This window comes from Drosophila navojoa, chromosome 2 (genome assembly GCF_054131105.1).
Source record: "Drosophila navojoa isolate 15081-1374.11 chromosome 2, UAZ_NAV_1.0, whole genome shotgun sequence".
Classification (NCBI taxonomy): Eukaryota; Metazoa; Arthropoda; class Insecta; order Diptera; family Drosophilidae; genus Drosophila; species Drosophila navojoa.
In genome coordinates, this window is record NC_142890.1 from 13951988 (window position 1) to 13977297 (window position 25310).

Consider the following 25310-nt stretch of genomic DNA (forward strand, 5'->3'; position numbering starts at 1 on the left):
TATACGATGGCGCATTAAATGGCCTTTGGCCATAATATATATATGGCACATTATGCGACGCGATGATGGCGTTGCCCAGAATGTAGTTGCGGTTGTTGTTGTTGCTGTTGCTGCTGTTGTTGCTGTTGGGCGGCACTTGACACAAAACAATAACAACGGCGAGCGACCAACACACACACACACACACACAGACACATATAGAAAACTTTTCGACATAAAACAATAAAAGTTTCTCGCTTATTGCCCACTTGTCCTTGAGTGGTTTTGCATGAAGTCGCCAGGTCGCCCTCGTGGCTGTTAATGTTTATAGAGAGCTCGTGGATGGCCGTGATGATTCTGAAATTGATGTTGATGCTCGTGCTGCTGCTGCTGCATGCCGCGCACGGACACGCCACATTTCGTCAATAAAACGTATATATATATAGTAAAGTTTATATATATATATATAGCATACTTTGCAGCGTCCATCAGGCGACGCTCCACATCGCTTGGCACATTTATTGATTTTCCATCAGCGCGCGCCCAAGTGTTTAACTATGTGTTAATATTTATTAAAAAAAAATAAAAATAAATAACAAAAAAAAAAGAAAAGAAGATAATATCAAATAAAATACGCCCGTAAAGACGCGTTACGTAAGGCTCTTTAAATTATGAGCCTGTCAGTGAATAGAAACATGTTGTTAACAGTGTGTAATGTAAGCGATTGCCACGATTGCCTTTGCCTTTGCCACGCATTCATTATGGCTTCACGGGGCGTATGATTAATCTCGTTGCATGATTTTATCGTCAATGCCAGATCTATGGCTCGCCCACAGCTGTGCGGCTTTTGTTCGCCTGTCGTCCGGCTGTGAAAAATGATTTGCTTTTGTTTGCTTAGCATTTACCTCCAGAGCTGGTAAACTCTTTCCCACACACACACACACACACACACACACACACACACACACATACACACACACAAGCACACATAATTTATGACCCGGTTGTAGTAGCCCATTGCCATTAAAACAAGTTAATTAACAGTTGACATAATATTCTTTAGTTAATGTTTTTCTTGGTTTTTTTTTTCTTCTTCGTTTTCCTTTCTGTTATGTTTTATAGCTTTTTATTTATCGCTTACTCTTCTGCACTTTTACATGTTTTGGTTTGCGTTTTAAATTCTTACACTCGTAAAAGATTCAGTTTGCTTTCCTGTTTTTTTTTTTTTTTTTTTTATTTAATTGAAAGTTACTTTCAAATTCTGTTTAGCTTTAATAACATCATTAATTCAATTTTCTTTTTTTTTCGGCTTCCTCTGAAATAAATATAAACTATATGTATACATATATATATATATAGCTTCTGCATTTGATGTAATAATATTTATTATAGATACACATTTACATATACAATATTTACGTCAGTTGTCTGCAGTTGCCCTCTGAATTAGCTTAGATCTTAAGAGATTTGTTTTTTTTTTTTTTTTTTTGTCACTTTGTGTAGCCGTATTTAAAGCTACGCCTAATGTAAGTGGTGAAAATGTCTGTGAAAATAGTTTGGAATGGTTGAAGATTCTGAGAACTTTTCATTGTAAACTAGTTGAAAAAATAAGTAAACTCTCGTGGCATTATTAATTTAAAATAATATGCATTTTCCTTTGACAGCCTTTGCCGTAAACGGCCATAGCAAAAACAAAATTCTATCGAATTTCAATTTATATGCCTGTTATTGTTCACTGAAAATAAACAAAAATACGAATAAAGAAAAAAAAAAGAATAAAAAAAACTGTTGTATGCAACGTAACTGTTGAATACATCAATAGCTGAGTTTACTCTGTGTGTTTTTTGTATTTCTTCTTCTATCTGTTGGCTTTGTTGTACTGGTTGTTGTTGTTGTTGTAGTTGTAGTTGTCGAAATGCTAATGAAAAAGTTGTGAGCAGCTTTCGCAGTTGGGGTTCAATAGTTGTTGCCGTGAAGCATACTTAATGAAACTTGTTTTTTTTTTTAGTTTTTTCGTTTTTTGTGAATTTGTTTTTTATTTCGTTCTTTTTCTTGTATTTATTTCTATCGATAGCATTATAAACTTTTTCAATGCTTATTATTTTCATTATTTTTGTTTTATTGCATATACGTTTATATAAACACTGAATTAAATTGGTTTTCCCACTTTTTCCGTGTGTTTTCTTCTCTCTTTTTTTTTTTTTGTCGTAATTGGAAATACTGTTGCAAACATTTGTATGGTTATTTAACTATGTACTTACTATGACAAAGGTGGCTTGTGAAACTAATAAAGTATGTAATTAAGGATAGCTGGAAAAAAAAACTAACGGGGCGGAGGGAAAGAACAGGGCAAACAAAGGCTTTTTTACAGTTTAAATAGGTTAGCTTAAAGTCGAATGAAATTTTTGAAAATATATTAAATGGGACACACACTTTTTACTCTCAGGCATTAGAGATTATCATGAAAACAGTTTGATTCAAATTAAATTTGAGTTGAGCAACGGTCGAATTGAAAATGTTATTGAAATGCGAAATGAATTCAGCTTACATTACTTTAATCAAAATAACTCTACTGAAGCTCAATCTCACCCAGAAAGAACTCTTTATCGAAATCTATCTCAGATAAAGAAAAAAGTTTACACAAGTTTAAGACATAATCAAAGACAATAATCAATAATCTTAAATTAATTCAATGCCCTGATTGAAAGTTGATTGTATTCAAAATATATGTACTATATACATTTATACTCTTTCAAGATGTACAGAAATTAGCTGAAAGTTAATGCTGAAAATCGTTTGTTCGGTAAACCACTTTGTTTTTAGACTTTAAACCCTGAAACTGAAATTTGCTTTTACACATTGATTTAATAAGTTTTCTCGATTTTCATTTGCTTTTCTTAATTTATGCATACTTTTTGACATATTAATTTTATATATATAAATATTTTATTCTCATCAATTAACAACATATAAATTTTTGCTATGTGCAACATGATTTCGTTCAAATATAATCTACCCTCAGTCCTTCAGCGTCGTCTCGCAACCCAATCGCACGATAATCAAGCTTAAGTTTAATTCATTTATGCAATTTGTACACACGAAATAAATTTGATAAATCGAAAATAATACATATAAGTATATTAATATTTAATATCTGTGAATTGATGTTTTCTTTGATGCTCGGAAAAACTTTGGTTTTCCGCTTTCGCCTCTAAGAGCTAGAGAAAATTTTAGCTTAAATTTTACTTTTGCTGCATTCGTAGTGAAGTCATTTTTACAGTGTTTTTTATACTTTATATTATTTTCATTTATGCGTATGTATGTTTTATATATATATATATATATAAGTTGTTTTTTATATGCTTTAGTCAGTACTTGAAATTTGCTGCGCAGTTGAAGTTTAACATTTAGAAATTTGTTGTCTTTTAAGTTTCGTTTCGTCTGACACCTGATTTTGATGTCCATTCGAATTGTTGTCCTGGGAATAGTCTCAGAGTGTGGCAGTTGGAAAAGCGCTAAACACCGATCTCAACATTTAGCTTAATTTTCATTGTTTTTCGGAAAATGTTTTCGCAGCTTTGAGCAGTGAGAAAAAAGTCTCTACGGAAAGTTTTAGCAAATTGTTTTACATATTTTCACGTTTCGTTTTTGTATCAAAAAGTTTTATATAGTTTAGTTGTTTTTCGGGAAAACTCCTTCAAGGAGATAACTCGAACTCAAATTTAAACTTGCCAATTCGAAACTCAAAATCCAAATAACAGAACCGATTTAACATATTATACAAAGTTGTACTTGAAAAGGCGACAACTTGGCTCTGTATTTCGCTTTGAATTTCTCTTTCATTTTTCCTGCGGCTAATTATTACGTATACGTCACGGATTCATAGAAAAACAGAATAGCCAATAGATTTTACACATTAGTTACTATCATATAGTTGCTGCTTATGTATGTAGTCGTGTTTTTGTATGGGTGTGTACTTTAGATAGTTAAGCTAAAATGTAAGATGTGTTTGTGTGTGTGTGTGTGTGTGTGTTTATTTTATATTAGTCTAGAGTCTAGAAGTGTTTATCTGTTTTTTTTTTTTTCTTATTTGTTTTCATTTTCATTTTTGTTTGGATTTTTGAGGTGCTGCTCACCTTATGTCCGCCTCATATACCTGTCTAAACGTTGCTGTCGCTGATTGTTGTTGTTGTTGGCGGTGGAGTGGGCCACGCCCCCGCCAGTGCCAACGCCATGTGATGCTCAGCAACAGCGAGGACAGCAGACTTAAAAGACATTCGAGTATGTTTCCAATTCCACATACCGACAAATTCGCTTTGACTGCAGCACTCCAACTCCCTCGCCTCTGTCGCCTGTCGGCGCCCCTGCCTGTGCCCCCACGGGTGGTGCATCGTCGCTGCAGCGTCGTCGCCGCTGCCGCTGCGGCACCGCTGAGGGCCGCATAGAGCGCCCGGCAAATGCCAAACTGCAGCAGCACACAAACAGGTACACTAAGAGATAGCGACTTGGTGACATGGGAGGATGCGCTGGTGCCGCGTGCTGCATTGCTGCTGGGAACTCCCCTGGAAACAGAATGAGAAACACCTGTTTAATTTACATCTTTATTGCTGCTCTTATACTCAGTGATTGGATGGAACAAAAAAAATAAATTAAATATATGTATACAGTTATATATGTATATGTAGAACTACTCTATATGTTTTCAGATGGTGTTTATATTATCTGCATTTTCAGTACGTGTACGAGTAATGTTAGTATTAGATACGTAGTCCCTTGAGTGGAATCAGTAAGAAATTATATATGTACATATACCCAAACCAAAGTCCCAGCTTAATTCTGTATAAAATTCACTTTACCCAGGAAACTAGAAACTAATTGAAATTCCATGAAATTCTAGGAAATCAAAGCAAACGCAAGGTAATAAATGTGAATGAGTTCTAGAAATTTTCTTCAAACTAAATAAATAAAATTGATAATATCATTCATATTTTATTTATCATAAGTAAAAAGTTTGTATATTTATTCCGTTTACAGTTATATAGCCGTGAGAGCGCAGGCAGGCGACAAAATCCATGCCACATGCTGCTGATATTAATGCGACAAATCCTGGTGCCTAGGCGAGGCTAACAATAAACAATAAAAGCCAAGCAATGCAAAAAAGTGAAGCAAAACAAATGGAAATGAAAGAAACGAAAAGCAAACAAGCCACTGTCATTGAGAGTCATACGCAAAGAGTGTCTGTCTGTCTATGTGTGTGTGTGTGTGTGTGGATGGAGTGAAAACAAAAGCAGAACTACTACTACAACAGCAGCAACAACAACAGCAACAAAGCAAACAGAATACAATGTGAACGGGCGGCATATAATCATAAAAATAACAACAAAACAAAATGTAACGGCAACAGCAGCGACAGCAACAACAATGCGAAATAGCAGAACAAGAGACAAAACATAATAATAATCAGAAACAAGTGTGCCAAAGCAGTTAACGGAAACAACGCGCATTGCATGCACAATATGGCAACAGAGATGGGTACACCTAGTTCTATATATATACATGTATATATATATGTGTGTGTGTGTGTGCTGGCTGACTGTGGCGATGCCAACGCCGCGGCATTATCTAGCAGACACCGTTGCGACAACAACGACGACAACTTGACATTAGTGAAAGTCGCAAAGGAAGTGGCATGCAGCATAAAGTCAAGCATGGCGAAGGCTGCGGGTTGCGTGTGCCACAGAGAGACCAAGCGCAACATAAACATAATATTCATGTGCCACACGCGCGCTCCTCTCACTCTCTCGCTCTCTCTTTCTTTCTCTTTCTCATTCGCTGCATGGCCATTCACATGCGGAGAAATGTCGCAGCGTTAACTAAAACGAAAAACAAAAGAATGAAGAAAAAACGAAAAAAAAAAACTCTGCCAGCACAGCAGCAGCTCGACAGCGAAAGGAAGAGCGAGTGAGAGAGCGCGAGAGAGAGCGAGCAGTGAAGAGCGGAGTTGCTAAGTGCTGTAAGTTCTGTTAGACTTTTAGCAGAGCGCCGCAATAATAATTACAACTGCGTGTACGAAGGATGAGTGGAAAGAGGGGCGACGAAAGAGTTGAGCGCTTTGACTTTAAATGCTCTTCAGTTAGTTTCATTTTAATTTGCGCCTCGCACATTTACAGTTAACACAGCGAATATTGAATATTGAGAGCATTGAGCGACGCCACGCCCATTCAAGCAAGACGACTGCCAATTAGCATATTACAACACCCTTAGCTGGCAAGACTGCTCGCTGCTCAGCTGTCCAATCAATATTTGCTCATTGAAGTGCGTGAGATTCACTTGTTGAGGGTTTCCGTGAAACCAATTACTAAAGGAAGGAGAGAGAGAGAGAGTCGAATGTTTATATAAAGAACTATGCAAATGTACGTAGCAGGTAGAAGTAGGTGTACCTAATGGATTATATATGTATATACTATATATGTTATATAAGTATAAGTACAAATTATTATTATGGTTTATATGTGTATACACTATATTTAGAATATAACATATAAAACTTATATGTATATTCTGGTATTTTCTATATCTGCTTCCTTTCACTCATTCCGGATATTTCTTGAAGTACTTCATACATTCCCTGGGTATTTCATACATTCCCGCTCTACTAATCCCTTTGGCTCTGTGGCTCCTCCCACACACCACACAGCCAAATTACTTAGAGCATGCTCCAATAGCACCGCAACCTCAACCCCTTCCCAATTGTGCTCGACACCTTTTGGCCTGGTTTATTTGGTGTCACTGCGTTCTGTTGTTACCTGTCGTGGCATTTCTATGGGTTTGAGCACTACGCTTCTCAATCAGACCGAGCCACCACTACTAATACATCTGCTCTGTAATCGAAGTAGATATTCCTGAGTGCAAAGTCATCTACTTAACTTGTGCATTTCATTAATTATACGTACTACATCTTTTGCAATTAACATTTAACAATAGAAAAATGCTTCATTTGCGAGCTCTTTAGACTAACTTTCGCATAATTCCACTTGGTAATTTCTGTTCTTTTTTCGCTTTGTTCAGGAACTGGCGCTCAAGTCAAGATTTCAAGCATTTCATTTCTACTCTTACACTCGAATGCATTTCCCTCACAAATATTAACTGAAGTTTCCACAAATTCTTAGAGCACTTTCACCAACTGAAAATCACTTGAAATGCCCAACAAAGTGTTCGCAATTCAAGCATTCAGATTTAATCCACAAAGCATTCATAAACCCGCATTCACCACAATGACGTACGTGGCGCTTCTTAATCCCGTCTTTCTCTCTCTCTCTCTCTCTCTCTCTCTCGCACTCTCTCTCTTTCACTCTCCCTCTTTTGTCTTCATCATTAGCACTCTTTACTTTTGCACTTTCCCGCAAGTCTTTGTGCATTCCTCTTTTTTTTTAAACTAAACTGAACTGAACTGAACCTAACTGAACTGAGCTGAGCTGAGCTGAGTTAGGGACTACCCTCAATGCAGTCGTCGGTCAGTCAGTCTCTCTCTCTCTCTCTCTCTCTCTTGCCATTTATTCATCACGCCAAACTTTTCGCTTTGGTCCATTGTACTTTTCGTAGCCATTTTAGCCATAAAACATTATTATCGGGGTAGTTAAGCTTTATCGCAATGTTGGCTTAGCACTCTTGGCAGAGCATTTAATCTAATAAATATAATCTAAATACATTTTAGTGCTCGCTACCAGCATTAATAAAATGAAAGTCGATTTAACCAAGTCAATTAAATTTAAATTTAAATGCAAATTTTTAAGAAAAGACAAAGAAGAAATTTTAAAAAATTCTAAAGTAGAAAATAATTTAGAAATTTTTAAGGAATATTATTCACTATTTATATTAATTACAAACATTATATTAAAAATGTTTTACAAAATGTTTGCAAATTAAATATATTTTATTAGTGTTAATTGATGTATTGTATTTCAGATAAAATATAATAATTTATTTTTACTTAAATATGATTTATAATAATAAATTTTAGCTTTAGGGACAAATAATTTACTTTAAAAATAATGACAATAAATTAAAAATAAGTTGAAAATATATATGACAATCTTATTAGAATGTATAATATATTTTACATGTCCTCAAATATTGACTTGATATAATATACAGTTAAGCCCAACAATATTTCAACTTGAATCAAGAGCGCAGAATTTGTGCTCAAAGAGTATTCAATTGTCGTGTTTGAGTTTCGTCTATCTTTTTATTAGCATGCAGTCAGGTTCATTGTGGAATATTATCTTTTGTGTTGGCTTGCGGATTTTCGTGTTGGGTTGTCGTTGATTTTACTTACCATTCAGCACATGTACCGTTACGCTTTTGGGCTTTGCATTTGATGGATTACATTGATAATGCCCGGAGTCCGATGGACGCGCTGATTTAATCAGTAGAAACGATGTCGTCGTCTCACCTTTGTTGGTTACGACTGAGACGCCGCCTCGGGGCGAGTCATAGTTGATTATCTGCAAGGAGAAAATCCGAGAATATCACAGTCAACTGGCAGTACTTGAGGCTTTTATGTGCGCACATTAAAAAGAGAGAGATATAAGCAATAAAAAGAGAGCCACAGCGAGGGCGAGAGCGAGAGGTAGAGTGAGTGCTAAGCACGGTAAGCAATCACAATTTGTATGCGAATGACATTTACAATGCCGTATGGACAACGTCGCATCGAATTAGATTTTATGCGACATTCATTTTCTATGCCATAAAACAGTTTGTGCCCCCACATTACGCATACGCACTGTTGCGCTGCTGTTAGAAAATTAAAATTATTGGCAAAGAAAGAGAAGGAATATATGTATATACATATGAGTGTGTGTCAAAAGAGAAACGACTGTGAATAAAGGCAAAACAATAAAATTAAATCTCCTCATGGCAAAAGTGGTACTAATGGCAGCTCACTCTGACCCCCTCTAACCATCCCCCTCTCACCATCCCCCTCTCTCACTCTCTCTCTCTCTCTCTCTCTCTCTGTTCAGTGCTACTGTTACTCCTATTCTAGAACTCCAGCTCAACCCTTTCTTAAAAGCCCGCTATGCTCTATAGAAAATACATAACAATAGAACGGCTGTGTTGTGCACAGCAGGAACCCTTACGAATTCCCCATACAATAAGCTAAAACATGGCCGTGACTAAAGTCCCAAAGCATGAAGAAAAACACCTAAAATGGAAAACTAAAACGTGGCTTTAACAGCCGCTGGGATGCCACTGACAACAGTATCGAAAGAGAAGAAGCAACAGCAACAGCAGCGGGGGAGGCAACGAGGGAGGCAGCGGAAGAGGCAGCCAAACCAAAATCCATTTAAAACCCTTGCCTCAACGGGTTTTTTACTTTTTTTTTTTTCTTTTTGGGTCCCTCGCTTCGCATAGTGCTTAAATGGCATTTTCTTGCAGTCAACAAAATAGAAACACACCAAATAAGAAGGGGTGCAAAACAAAAAGAAAAAAGAAATGACAAAGAACAGAAAAAAAAAAAAAAAAAAAAGGGCAGAAGAGAAAAGTTAAACAGTTTTTGCCACTGCAAAGCTAATTTAAAAGTTACTAAAATGAGGCGATGCTCCAGATCCCTCATCATTGGCTGACGAAATTGTCAAAATGAGACCAAGTGAACCCTAATATAAATGAGAGCATCTTACACTTACAGCGTTGTTGTGATTCCAGAAGATATAGGCCGGCGGCTCAGGTGAGTTGAGTATGACACAGGTGAGATTTATAGTCGAGCCGCTCTCTATATACAAATCGGGTGCGCCAATAATTTCCGTCGAGGGCTCTGCAAGATAACAAAAAAAAAAAACAAAGGAAAAAAAGGTTAAAACTTTCGCTTAATACAATGTTTCGCATCAAGATCCGATATCTAACCCAGCCCACAACACTCAAATGCCCATCAGCTTGAGCTCGAATGCTTTCAGCTTTCAGCGAAATGGGCCTCTAACTCTAGGGCTCTTTCGGTAGGTGCGCTAAGCTCGCATAAAAGAGCAATTAGGTAAATACAAATTTCTAGCTCGCCTGAGCATCCTCATTAGAAATAAAAGTGTAATTTAAATGCGCAACAATTTCTAAAGATTTTCATTGAAAATTTCCATGAAAGTGAAGTGCGTGCGCCCACCTTTGCTGCCTTTTACACCTTTGCACCTGCCCGACTGTAGCAACAAGTTTTAAAGGTCTAAATAACTTTACACTTCTGTTGCGATTGGTACTTTTTTGTATGTAGCATCATGATTGAAATATAAGACCAGGAAATTGTTTTTCACAAAACTTCTAAAAAAAAAAAAAAATAATGAAAAAAGGCTTCCGTGGCAACAGAATGCTAATTTGGCTTTGTGTAAACAGGAAGCCTCAGTTGACCCTAAATGTTTGCATACTTTTAGTATTATACAAAACTAAGAGCTCATTAAGTGAATTGCTACAAGTCAAACACTCGAATCCAAAGAATCGTTAACATTATCTATAGCTAATGGCATTATTTTGTATAGAGAAACTTTTAAGTGCTCGACTTAATTATCAATATAGGTAATATCGGAAAAACATTTCCATGAATAGTACGCTCTGTTTACTTTCGCAGAGGTATCTAACTGAAATAATAATGTCATTGGCTTATTTCTTCCTTTTGGCTTCAAATACCTGCATGAATCCCTTAAGCCACTGTTAACAAATTGTTTATATATTTTGAGTATAAATATGTATGTTTGTGCAGCAAAAGTCTCTTGCGACATTTTGGCTTTGAAGTCAATGAAAGGCTGAACACAAAAGGCTAAATAATGCCTTGGCTTAATTCAAAGTTGCCTTAAGCCTTTCTGCTGCTCTGCTCGCTTATTATATTTGTGTTCTTTAATCCCAGAATAAGCTAATAAGTTGGCACAGATATGCCAACAGCCAAAGAAACTATTTATAGTCTAAGAATTTTTTTAAATTGCATAATGATTAGAGATTTTATTTATTATAATTTGATTTTTTTTTTTAATTATATTTATGTATAGCTCTATTTTTTCATTATTTCTTTTTATTATATTTTTAAATTTTGTATTTTTTTTTGTTTTATTATTTTTTTTATTATTATATTTTTTATTATATTTTTTATTATATATTTTTTTTATAATATTTTATTTTTTTATTATTTTTTTTATATTTTTTATTTATATTTTTTATTATATTATATTTTTTATAATATTTATTTTATGTTTTTATAAATATATTTATTATTTATTTTATATTATTATTATTATTATTTTCAGCTGAATTTATATATATTTCTTATTTATCTTTTATTACTATTATTATTACTTTCAGCTGAGAGTTGCGTAAAATGGACAACCAAAAATTATTCATAATTTATAGCAATGACCCAAATGCCCTTTCGAAAGGGTCCACATAGGATAGGAAAATGAAATTAATCCAGCTGTATTTACGACAACTCAGAGCAGAGGTTGCTGAAGCAGAAGTCAAGGATTTGGTTTTTATTTTGCACTTTATATAGCAGACGAGGAGAAGAAAGTAGAAGTTGGACAACCAGTAGAAGCTTCTGCTGAGGCGGATACATAATCGTATTTTTACAATGCCAGTTTCCGCCGGAGTCGGTGGCATCGAAATCCAGAACATAACGAACCAACAGGATCTGTGACATCGCCACAAAGCCAACAAGACTGAACAAAGAGAAACTGAATGCATGAACACACACAAGAGCACTACCTTGAAGGTTTATACGGAATGACGCTCACATGCCATGTTTAAGGGGGAAGGACTCCAAGAGAGATTCAGTATGATGTAATACTAATCGATTTGGAATACAACTAGGGCTACGATACATTGTGTACTACCTCAAACATAAATCTATGATCATTAATTAATAATACTACTATTATTTTACATTTTATTATTTTATTTATTTTATTATTTTATTATGATTGTTATCATTATTATTATTATTATTATTATTATTTAAAGAATTTGTATATAATTTATTTATATTATTATTAGGCTGAGACTCTAGACTATAAATATTATTAGTCATTATATTTATAATATAATATTTAAAGAATTTTTATATAATTTATTTTTATTATTATTAGGCTGAGACTCTAGACTATAAATATTATTAGTCATTATATGCCCATGGAACACTCGAAACTTACCAACAACTGTCAGGTGGATGTAGTGGCTCATGTGCGGAGTTGTCGAGACTTGGCACTCGTAGATGCCGGAATCACGATGCTGGGGATACTTGATTTGCAGCATCCAGTCCTCGGTCTGCGGCTGGTGTATGGCCCGAAAGCGCTGATCCGATGTGTACGTATACCGTCCGACTGTGAGCAAGTGTATGTCCCGATGTCGCACCCACGACACTTGCAGAAGCATCTGAAATCAAATCGAATCAAAAGTTTAGCCACACGCAAAGATTTCATTTGTCAGAGCTCGAGCATTTGCATGTTTAGTTTAATTTATTGGGCAAACAGTTTAAAAAGTCTATTTCACGCACAATCTTTGGCATCGCCGTGTGGCCGGAGCTGGAGGCGGCGGTGGAGGCGGAGGCGGAGTTGCCCTTCGGCTTGGGTAAGGAAAATGCAAATTTATTTTGAAATGTTTTTATGCGTTGCCTGCCGCCTGCCAAAGAAAAGTAAAAACTTTGACGCAAGGGCAACACATGTGTCAGCACAGCGTACGACCCTTGCCGAAGGGTGCGCTCTGGGTCTGGCCACCACGACAGGGCCTACCCTTATCAGTGGGGCTATGGCGTGGCGCTGGCGTGGCGCTGGCAACAATGGCAACTGCTTGAAGTCAAATTGAAGGCAACACATGCAATGTGTGTGTGTGTGGAAGTGTGTGTGTGCCACGCCCATGCTAATGCACACCTGTTTGGCAACCACCTGCTGTTAACGTGTCTTAGCTCAACATTTTTAAGTGACTGTGATTTAGGGCTGTACTCATCGCACACCCACGTCCACAAGTTCAGCCCCCACTCCTCCCCCACTTCCATGCCACCCACTGTGTATCGCGTGTCAGACGTCAGCTGCTTGCATTTTCATTTTCAATTTCAATGACAACAGCTTAACAGCATGCCGCCTGACGACACGAGCGACGGCAAAGTTAATGGACAAGAAACCCGACGACGGACAGCCAAGTAATGACATAGCACAGGCAGCCGCTGCCACTGCCACTGCCACTGCTGCTGCTGCTGCTGCGACAGATTGTGCAGGTGCCTCGGCAATGTTAGTCTAAAGTTTGAAGCTCTGCTCAAAAGAAAGTTGCATGTAATTAACAGCAAATGCTGAAACATTCATCCACACAAACACAAGCACAAGCACATGCCATGCCGTGCCGTGCCAAGTCGCAACCGCAAACATTTCATTTAGCTCCATTCAGTATTCAGCCAGGATCGGCGCCCTGCGTTTGCCAAGTTTATGCGCTTTATGCGTGTTTACAGTATCGTAAAATTTGTATATCGATTGCATGGCAGCCGGGGCTTAGACTCTTTCTGGATGCTGGCCAAACAGAATCGGCGGCAAAATGTTTGCCGTTTTATGGCTCAATTTGCAGAGCGCAGGAAAGTATGCTTTAAAATTTATTAGCCGCATGTTATTGCATACCCTGTACGCAGTTGCAGCAGAAGGGGCATGCCAACTCCAAGAGAAATCAATAAAGGTTTCTAGTTTAACAATTGAGCTATGTCTATGGTTCTTTAATATTTTTAATTTTACTTATAAGAAGTGCACAATATATGCTTTCACATTACAGGGTATTCTGTTAGTCGCACACACGCCCAATTTAAGCTACTATGATTACGCAGCTAAACTTTTTGCTGCAGACCTTACTTTAGCTTTGAATTATTTAGAAGCGTTTTGTTTTTCATTGGGGCGCCAGCGAACGTGCCACGCCCCTTAAAACTCATTACCGCTCGCATGCTGTTATCAGCAGCAAACGCCAGCCGTAAAATGTCGACTCCGACTGTGACTCTAATGAAAAGCGTCATTAATAATGTGAAAAACATAAACATCCGCTGCCTGTTTATCATTACACATAAAACAGAAGGCGGCTAACACCTTAGATTTTTCCCCCGCTGCACTTCCTCTTCCTTTTCTTCTTCATCTTCTTGGCTTTTTTTTTACATTCCGTCGGCTGGCTTAAGTTTTCCGTCAGATCCAATGAAATCAGAGCGCCAATGATGTATTACTTTATGGCATTGAGGCTGAGCAAAATGGAAATTCAGTTTCAAAGTTAACTTTTAGGGTTGAGTGAGCTTCGGCTTGCGGTTAGAAGGGTGGCTGCCGCCGCTGCCGATGATGTCGCTGTGGCATGCCACAAGGTAAGAGCTAATTAGACTTTAAGCTGACAGCCCAAACAAATGAAATTGAATTCACGCTCCGAGAGTCTTTGGTAATTGTGTGAAAAATTCGAGATAAGAAGGAATATCGAATGTATGTGAAATCTATAATAATATAATATAATATAATAGTAGTGATGGCACGATTAATCATACGATACACAATAATCGATTATTTTGAGATTGATTGAAGCCAATATAACAATTCTTCAGCTTTAAAATTTTAGCTGCATATCAATTATATTATATCATATCAATCTCTGCATACTTGACATTAAATTAGCCAGCATTACGTATACGTTATACTCAACCAATATAACGTATGCCTAATTCTGTCAATATTAAGTATACGCAAATCAAAATGATAAATGACAAATGCAACAAATTATCTCTATCAAAAATATGAGCTTAGCATGCAGAAGAAAAGCTATTCCAATCGATTGAGCTGGCATTGCATCACGCGAAATTAATTAAGCGTCGATGGCATAAAAATCTAGTTAATTAACTCAGCGACTGTCTGCCGATGATCGATGAAGTTATCCAACTAATTGGCATCTAATGAAGTTGCCAACAATTCCAAGGCACCGCGACCTGACCCAACCTGACCCAAATCTTCCAGTGTGTGCTGACAGCCTATCTAACGACGGTCCTAAAAACTTTGCACTCAGCCACCCAGCCAACGTGGCCGGAACGAGCGCTCAGGCACAGATACTCGAATTTAATAATCACGCAAATTAGTTTTCGAAACCGCAGAAACGAAACGAGCCAGTGCAGGTGAGACCCGGGGCCCAGACATGTAACATATTATTATCGAAAAATAAGTCCGGGCCAATGACGACGATGTCGGCCGCCCCACAGGAAGCGCCGGAAACCGAATGACTACGGCGCAGGTTGCAAAACTAAAACCCAAAAAAAACAAGTAAGAAAGCTCTAGTCGAGACAGCTCGACTACGAGATCCCCTGAACCCTACAAGCAACTGATATTTCAATAATAATTAGCAAACACACACACACACACACACGCATACAAACAAACACACGCATACAAACAAACACACGCATATACACACACTCACATATACAGGCGATTGCGCTTGGGTTGCGCTGCAGTGTTGGCAATATAATGACAACTTATTTGTTGAATAATTTAATTTCTAGACGTACGATCGTAATGAAACTTTCAGAACGTAATCACAATGTTAAAATGTATGTGTATACCGAATCACAAGTCTCTAGTATTTGATATATGAGAAAGATGAGGGTGAGGGGGTGGATTTAGGGGTGGGGGGTAAATTTTAACAAAAACCGAAATTGTATAAAATATATCTTTATATACATTTTAAATTTTGAGACTCTAGCTTGAAAGATGTAGGAGATATAATTTTTTAAGTGATCTTCGATAAGGTTTTTTATCGATAAAAAAAGTATCGGAATGAGTTATCGTTTTTTAGTGATAAACTCGATATGCGCGTGATATATACGGACATTTTAAAAAAAAGTTGAAGTCTCTAGCTCTTATATCTTCTGAAATCGACGCGTTCATACATACGGACGGACGGACGGACGGACGGACGGACGGACGGAGGGACGGACGGACGGACGGACAGACAGACGGACAGGGCTATATCGACTCAGCTTGTCGCCCTGATCAAGAATATATATACTTTGTAGGGTCTGCCACGCCTCCTTCTGCCTGTTACATACTTTTAACAAAACCATTATACCCTGATTTCCCATTTTCAATGGGTTCAGGGTATAAAAATAGAGCACAAAACCTGAAAGCAAACAAGTAAAAGTGAAAGCGAAAGTGCACGACTAGGAAATACCCTGGGTATAGCTATGAAGAAATATGATTTATGCAATTTAGATTCCTTTTATTAAAAATCCTGTTCACATATTTGAAATTTCGTAAGTCTTTTCAGACCTTCAGCTTTGAATTCCACAAGAGCCACAACCAGAAATCGATAATTCCAGTTGGATGCCGTAAAGAGAATCCTCGTTAAAAATATCTCGCCGAGTTTATTGACCAACTCGTCTGCTGGCAGCCAATAATGTATACGGTTTATGGCATTGAGGTAACAAAACATATTTGCACGCAGCCATTATACCCTTTTTGCACAATTTCATTGAGTTCGGAGGGTATAAAAATAACAAAATGAAAGCTTTGCAACATAAATTTCAATTTTTGGCATTTCTCTTTTTGTGTTGGAGGTTTGGGTCCCAGCAGTCGATTTGAATAGTTTAGCAGGTTTGGTTGGTTGGCTGAATTGCCTGGCTGAAGCCTATGTCGGAAGTGTTGTGGCTGAGCGGAGCAGGAGTGGGAGGACGAGGATTGGCAGGAGGTAGTTGAGTTTTGTATGTTTTGCGAAATGTTTGCGGCATTTCCTTCCGCGCCCAGCCCAGCCCAGCACGACAACGACAACGACAACAGAGTCGAAGCGGCAAAGTTGAATAAAGTAAAATCTGTTTCCTGTTTCAGTATAATTAATCATTTTGCTTGGCAGCGGAACAATTAGCCAAAGCCGCCATGTGGGCGCAGTTTACGTGCTAATTAGCTGAAAAACATGAAATATAACACACACACACACACACACACACACATAGACACACACATTACAAATCGCATTTTGATGGCAACTAATGGCATTACAATTGGAAAAGCTTTTGGCTTTAGTCAATTGGCGTTCCACTTACCGTTTTATTGCCCAGATTCTTGACGCGACAATTCAAGTAGGCCGTCTTGCCCAGCAGCGCGGTGACATTCTTGGAGGCAGCTTTGTCGAAGTAGGGCCCATTGCTGCGCGAGTCCTCGCCCAGATCGATGCTGTTCCGGTTGATGCTCGCGGCGGCGGCCAGCGATGCTATCGAGTTGCCCCGATGCAAGCTGCTGCTGGCAATGCCATTGGTTGTTGTTGTTGTTGTCGTTACATTCGAGTTGGAGTTGGTGTTGGAGTTGGTGTTGGTGTTGGCATTGGAGTTGGACTTGGCGTTGGAGCTGTATTTGGAGCCGCTGTCGGTAGTCATTGATTGGCCAGGGCCCGGCGCATTTTTGTTGCTTCCGCTGCTGCTGGTCGTGCTGGCCTGGCTTCCGCTTCCGCCAACACCATTGCCATTGCCATTGCCATTGCCAGCAACGGCAGCTGGAGCGTCGCCCTCACTCGGTATGGCATTATTGCTGCTGCCCACATCCTTCGACTTGTACGAGTCACGCTGCGCCGCCAGCACTGCAAAGAAGAAGAAGAAGAACGTTATCAGTGCATCCAACTGCAAATTCAATCAAAGCCAAATCAAAATGCAACAGCGTTCGCTAATAATCAAGAGAATAAAAATATCTATATAAATAAACGTTGTCAGTTCGTGCTCATTGCCCCACAATTGTCTTCAAATTTCATTTTCGAAATATATTCGTGTGTGACATGTGTTTAGGAAATCGTTAATTTGCTATTGCATCCGTTTCAAATTTGTCGATGCTCTATCTAACATTTCCGCAGCAATTGTGAAACATGTGCGAACCGAGAAAATATCAAATAATGACGATGGCATTTGTGAATCGAGTGAGTTGAGCTGATAATAGATGCGAATATGCGCATAGAGCTATTCTGAAACTTCTTTATATACGCTATCTATATGTCTAGGGCATTATCTACAGGCTGTGCTCATATTTATAAATGAATAGCACAATTTGTAATGGTCATAATTGCATAGTTCAAGTCTAGTCAAGTCAAGAATGAGCATATGTGTAGAAAGAGAGATTAAATTGTTGATGATGCATTGATGCTAGGGCTAAGCTTCCAAAGCTGCTAAGAAACCAAAGAGCCTGAAACCTGAAAACAAGTATTGCACATTTCTCTTATATACATTACAAGTAACTCACTCACACACACACACACAACCGCGCTCTGATTGCAGTACAAGTTATTGCAGTAGTATAGGCCATATGGACTTATAGACCATATAAATTTACTAGAGGGACAAGTTTCTAGCAATACGTTCAAGGCGAACTTACGAGACTGTAAAAAAGTTATGTATTTATATTTAAGCTTAGATATGTAATGCCTACATGATCACAATACCATACATATATATGATATTCAAGCCACGCCCACAAACCAAATTCGATTTTCAATTTTCTTATACAGTCGAGACCCGATAGTTCGAAATAGAAAGTAGGGGGTTTTTTTTTTTTTTTTTTGATTTACACAGAAATTAAAATGATCGAGAATGAATTTTTTTCAGGAAGATATAATTTTTTTCGATTTATAGCGTTTTTCGATTTGGTGGAATACCAACTATCGAGACTCGACTGTATATAATAAGAAAATGGAATAGGATTATTCAATTCCAAACAATTTAAAATAGATATATAAACAACCAAAGTAAAAGAAATTAAAAATTCCAATCAATTACTTAAATAATATATTTCAATAGTAAATAAAATACTTACTTAATCAAATTAATAAACTCCAATTGAAAACATTTACGCAAATAACCAAAGCAAAAGTTAAAGAAATTACAAACTTAATTAAGTCAATTACCACAAATATTCCAGTGAAGTCATAAATTCTACGCTCAACAATGGGCAATCAATAAATAGAATGTAAAATTTCTAAGCTCTTAGCCATTAAGACCGCGTTGACGGGTTTACAGTTGGCTGGCAATTGGCTTAAATGGTTTGCATAGCGACATGCGAATTTCTGGGATCTAATTAAATTGGTAGCAGCGTATGCAATAACGTTACCATAATTGTTCAATTAGCTTGCTCTTGGTCATAACAGCCTCGAATGGGGCTCGACTTTTTAGCCAGGTCCAAGGAGCACATGTTCTACTTTTGTGCTCCAGAGCAAGCTCAGCGCATTGTTTGCTTTTCATCGATATCACACACACACACACACACTCACACACATACTGATATAAACTTTTATATATAAACTACCTTGCAACCATTTAGGTAATTAGCAAATTACGCACACCCACACACACACACACACACACACATACACACATATACATGTGCGTTTACTGTAACTTTGTTATGCGCATATCGCATATGGCGCATAAAGTTTCGTTTTTTTGTTTTTAGGTTTTACGTTTATCAAATTTTCATGTTTTTGCCACAACTACACACACACACACACACACACACACACATATGTGAAGTGAAACCCTGTTGGTAAGTTGCTATTGTCGCAGTTACGACCAATTTTTATCCACCGCCATTTATCCCATCACTTAGCAGCGAGCAGCAAGGACGACGCCGATACGTCTGCCACATACACATATGCTTGTGAGTGTATGTGTGTGTGTGTGTTTGTTTTGCTTTCTGTGTGTGTGCCTGGCACTTGATACGCTTATTACAGCCAAGCAACGTCTTTTTATGGCGCTGGGCGAGCTGCGCTGGCGACCATTTTATAGTTGCCAGCCAGCCAGCGACTTTATTAGATTAAACATGTTGTGCACGCTAGACCAAGACTGTCAGCCACACACACACACACACACACACACAGACACACACACACACACAACTTATCTAGCTCGTTTGCTGTTGTTAGCCAGCCCCGCCCCTGGTCATGTTTTTGTCCAGATAAGTCGCATATCCTAGCGGCTGTACGTGGCACTAGTTGTATTGACAGCCGCAGCTCGACAGGCAGACAGACAGACAGACAGACGAAGAAACAACAACAGCACAACTGCATGCATACTCTGTAAAAGGCAAACATTGTTGATTTTTCTCATAATTCTAATGATGCCGTTATTAAGGTGGAAAATCGAAGCCAGCCTGTTTCGCTTCTCCCTTCAGCCATAGATTTTCTGTTGTATTTGTTTGCCATTTTAACAAGCTATCGTCTAGCATATTCATAGTCAAACAAATATCATCTTCATCAATATGCCCCTAACAACAACAACAACAACAACAAAGACAACAACATCGACCTGTCGTCGTCTGCCTGACTCGCTGTTCAATTGCCAAGGCAAACAACAATGTGGCTAATAAGTTGGCTGCAACGCAGCCACAATGTTCCTGACTCTCCCCACTGTCCCCACTGCCTCGACTGTCCGCTGGTCCGTTAGTCCCAGCCGTCCTGCCATCGGGCTCTGCCTGGGCTGTCTGGGAAAACAACATGATAAATAAAGAGCCGCTGGCTAGAAATTAAAATAAATTGACTGCTTGGGATGTGGCGACCGCAACGGTAATGGCAACAACAACCACAGCAACAACAACAGCAACAGTAACAACATAAATTAGAACTCCAATACACTGGCTTAAAAGCGCCCTGCAGAAATCAAAAAGTCATATGACGAGTCGCTCTGATGTCGCGACGTCGACGTCGACGTCAGCGTCGAACAAGCAAAGACCGCAGGCGTTGTTCCTGTTGCTAAGCTTCTTGCTCACATTGCTGTTGTTGCTTTGTGTGTAGATTGTCAGTGTTGTTGTTGTTGTTGTCATTGTCGTTGTTGTTGTAGTTTGTTACACCCGCGCAGTTATTATTAACATGACTTTGTTGTTGTCAGAAACATTTGAAATGTCAAAACTTTTTGCTCATTTTCCTGTTTGACTGAGTGTGTGTGTGCCTGTGTGTGTGTGTGTATGTGTGTGGGGTATCATATAGACATTTGTGTGTGTGTTTGTGCATCAATGACATCTGCTAAAAAGTTTTAAATTTTTAAATTCACTTAAAAAATTAGAATTTGTTGTTGTTGTTGTTGTTGTTGAACTTTTGACATCTTCTTTTGGCACAACAAACAAAACTTCTTTAAATATTTAAAGCCATATGCGCGTGTGTGCGCCTTTTATTGTTGCTGTTGTTGTTGTTTTATTTTCCATGTTCATAGAAATTTGTGCAAAGTATGCGCCAAATTGAAAGCAGGAAGTATTTGAATATGTCTTGTTTGAAAATTTCATTGCATTCACATTTCGTTGGCTTTGTTTTTGGCCTTCTTGATTGAGACTCTTGACTTTTGACAGTTCACACAATTGCTGACAGTTTGTTGTGAATGAATTTGTGAATATTTGTTAAACAAGTTTGATTAAATTTAGGAAAGAAATTGCAAAGGCATAAAGTCTAATGAAATAGAGTTTTTTATTTTATTTTTATTATTTTTATTTTTTATTATTTTATTTTATTTTATTTTTATTTTTTTTTTTTATTTATTATTATTTTTTTTTAACTGAATTTTATTTTTTATTGAATATAATTCTATTTAGCTAATGGTTATTTTTTATATATTTTATTTTTGTTTTTATTTTTATTTTATTTATTTTTTTTTTATTTATTATTTTGTTATTTTTTTAACTGAATTTTATTTAATTGAATATAATTCTATTTAGCTAATGGTTATTTTTTATATATTTTTATTCATTTGATTTTTGTATTTATTTTTATTTTTATTTATTATTTTGTTATTTTTTTAACTGAATTTTATTTTATTGAATATAATTCTATTTAGCTAATGGTTTTATTTTATATATTTTTATTTATTTTAATTTTATTTATTTATTTTTCTTAAATATTTTGTATTTATTTATTTATTTTTTTAAGTGAAAAATTGTGAAAATATAGTGAAAAATAAATTGAACTATATTAAAAATATTTTCATAAAAAATCGGAATATAAATACTTCAACTAACTTTGTCTAAATCAATTTATGCTGATTCTCTAGTTCTATATCTGACTTAATAATAAGTATATATGATAGATAATCTAATAATTGAGTTAGTTCTGAGGTCTGAATACTGTTTGATGTATTTAGATTTTTTTCTTTTTTTTAAACTTTATTAACTGTTCCATATACTCTGATAATTACATTATATTTAATACATATTTAATAATGAATAAACAATTGAAATTCAGCACTTAATGATATTCATGTTAATCATCTGATAAGCTCGCGCATTCGCCTTGCCAGTTCATTAAGAGCTAATGATCATGCCGCCTGGCTATCCGCTACACTCTGGTGGCCCAGGGCCCAAAGCGCCAAGGTAGACTTGTCATTAAGCGAGCGCACGGCATATGAAAAATGAAAGTAAAATGAAAGGCCAACCACACAGACACACACACACACACACATACACACACCTATACTGCTGCAGTTACTCATGCAGATACTCACGGATTGGCTCGCATCCACTCAATCAGGGCATGAAAATCGCCAGGGAGTTGAGCCCGGCAACAACTAGTTGGCAGGCCGAAACATTGATTTCCCCAGACTTTACGGGGCAGCAAGAAAATTAATTACCCAACCTAAAAAGTCGGGCCAGCAGAGCCGACGTAAGGCCGAGCCAGGCATTGTTGCAAAATGCCAAGTTGGCAGGAGTCGATGCTATTCCATTTTGTGTTACTTCTGCCCGCTGACTCATTGGGCATGGGAACGAAGCGAATGATATCGAAAATCGAAATCAATAAATGAAATTGGTCAAATCAATTTGACAACAATTGCAATTTGTGCCAGGCGAACGAGGCCCAAACAGAAACTGGGCCACCAAATTTGATTAAAATGGAGGCGCGCCACAAAGTCGAAGCTGCTGTGAATGGGAATGAGACTGGAAATGGGATTGGCAATGGAAATGCGAATTGAGAAATGTGAAATGTGAAATGAGAAATGAGAGTGGGCGTAATGTAGTTGGTTTGTCACTTACCTCCATTGCCGGATATCACAACGATGACAACCACTAGCATGCTGAGCATAATCAGCGCCCGCTGGCAGCTGCTGCAGTCCACAGTGGCGACGCTGGCTGCCGTGGAGCAGGTAGTCGGCCAGAGCCGGTTGCAATTTGTGAATGTACCATGCCGGTGCTGTTCGTCCTGCGCCGCCGGCGGATGACTCACATCTGCAGCAGGATCTGTATGCTGCTGTCTTTGTCGTTGTTTTAAATTCGTTTGTTTCTGCTGCTGCTGCTGTTGCTGCTGTTGCTGCTGGCGTTTTTCCATTTGAAAAGTTGCCATAATATTTCACTCGTCTTTGTATGTGTGTATGTGTGTATGTATATGTGTGCGTGTGTGTGTGAAAAGGGGGGCTACTTTGGGGCTAGTCAGTCACTCGCTCGCTCAGTTGGTAGGCGCTTCCGAATCTAGCTGAGACTGGACATTTTTTTGGCAACTGTATAACAATGGGGCGTGGCTGGCCGCCTTATTAGCGCCTGCCATGCTGCCGCGATGCGTGAAATTGCCGAGCCGGCTTACAAATTGCCCGGCTTGCTTAGGGCGCTTCTACTCCGCCTCCTCCTCCTCCTCCTCCGCCGCCGCCGCCGCCTTCTCCTCTTCTGTTGCTGCTGCTGCTGCTGCTGCTGCTGCTGCTGCTGCTATTTGTAGCCTGCCCGAGTCCTATGTTAGCAAACTACTTTGCATTTGTTCTGCTCGGCTGGTGCTGAGAAATCGCTGTCATTTTTCCAGCGATTTATATTCTATTTAATTCCACTTTAACACGATATCACTGGCTATCACTTCATCTTCATTAGCGGCCGTTGCCGGCCGGCAAGCGTGCTGATTGCGATTGTCCTTCGTCCCTCGTGCCACGTCCTGCTGCAAGACAGAGAGACAGACAGCGCATGAGAGACAGAGAGAGAGATGGAGATAAATACAGAGCCAAAGCAAAACAAAAAAGTCAGCGTTAAAATATTTGGAATTTCATTAAAAATTCAAATGTCAAAGTCAAAATAAATGGAATTTTGTGTGTGTATATGCCGGCACGTGCTGCTGCCTGTGTGCGTGTGTGTGTGTGGGTGTGTTTGTATTTGTATCTATATAGTTAAAGTATGAGCCAGCGAGACTGAAATATTTTATATATATTAGCTCTCAAACGCGCTGGCTTTATGAATCTGTTTCTCCAACTGCCCAAATGCCAAAGAAAGAGATAGAGAGAGAGAGAGAGGTAGCGAAATACAATTTTGAAATGTTTTACCTCTCAAGCGAAATGTTATTCCAAAAATTATAATCAGATCTCCGACGGTCTGACTGCGACAGCATAAATACATTTAATGGAAATCTATGTAATTCCACTTAAATTACGACCGTTGCCATAAATAACAATTGAATTCGATTTGAATTTGTAGCAATTCAGCGTAAAAGCTGCAAATACATTAAATATATTCCTTAGAATAGACTTCCAAGAAGCTAAGTTGAGTTTACGTAAACTTTATTCTTTCATTCAAAAATATTTAGAGATTTACAGAGTTAGAAAGAGAGTGAGATAGAGCCCGAGAGAGATTCTCAATTGAACTTAAAAAATCTCTGAGCTCCATCAATATTTGCAATCAATTAATTTAATTCTTCAATTAGAAACAAAACTTTGCTAAACGCCAACTAAGTGAAGTTCTGAAAACCAAATAATTAATTAAAACTTTTGTGCAACGAGTTTTAGCTTTGTGCAAAGCTCAAAACAATTCGAAACTATTCAATACGAAGATATTCTTATTATAATTCTGTTTTTTCTTGGAAATATTTATGTTTAACATTTTAACTTAATTAAACTCTTAATTGAATTTGTGTGCTGCGGGCCGCAACATTCTATGAATCGTAAAATATTTGCATTATTAAAATTGTTTAAGGTCACAGGGCCTTAATTTACTGCAGATAGATTGCGAAGGTTTATAATAAGCCGGCAAAAATTCAGCTCTCTGATGTCTCCAGCTGCCCTAGGAACCCCATCATAAATTTATCGGCATATAAATTGAGACATTGAAATGTTCACTTGGCTATGCCTTAATTATTATCAAGCCACCCAACGTGAGAATGCGTATAAATAAGTAAAGACTTCCTTTTTCCACTTTAAAGTCCACGACATTGTCGGCTCCATTCATTAAATATGCATTAGAAATGCTCTTTCAACATTGACCAATTAAAAATGTATGAAATTAACTAGTGCGAATGCAATGGGTGGCTTGCCTGACTAAGAAATACCCTGGACGAAAAGCTTTCCAATAGCTTAGCTTGGATATGAAAAATCTATAATAATAATAATATTAATATGACATACATCA

At 37.7% G+C, this 25310-nt stretch overlaps 1 protein-coding gene across 2 annotated transcripts; it reads right to left on the reverse strand.

Moving 5' to 3' along the window:
• Window positions 1-3311: 3311 nt before the first annotated feature.
• Window positions 3312-23864, reverse strand: dpr9 (defective proboscis extension response 9). 2 transcript variants are annotated; one of them, XM_018112178.3, is made up of 6 exons: window positions 22971-23864; window positions 17030-17559; window positions 12150-12372; window positions 9663-9790; window positions 8315-8483; window positions 3312-4563 (listed from the first exon to the last, which is right to left on the reverse strand). In XM_018112178.3, exons 1-6 carry the CDS (start codon window positions 23275-23277, stop codon window positions 4112-4114), a joined length of 1809 nt encoding a protein of 602 aa, XP_017967667.1. In that variant the 5' UTR covers window positions 23278-23864; the 3' UTR covers window positions 3312-4111. The 2 variants fall into 2 exon arrangements, with proteins under 2 accessions (XP_017967667.1, XP_017967669.1); XM_018112180.3 differs by having other exon boundaries at window positions 3312-4541; window positions 22971-23863.
• Between the last annotated feature and the right edge of the window lie 1446 nt (window positions 23865-25310).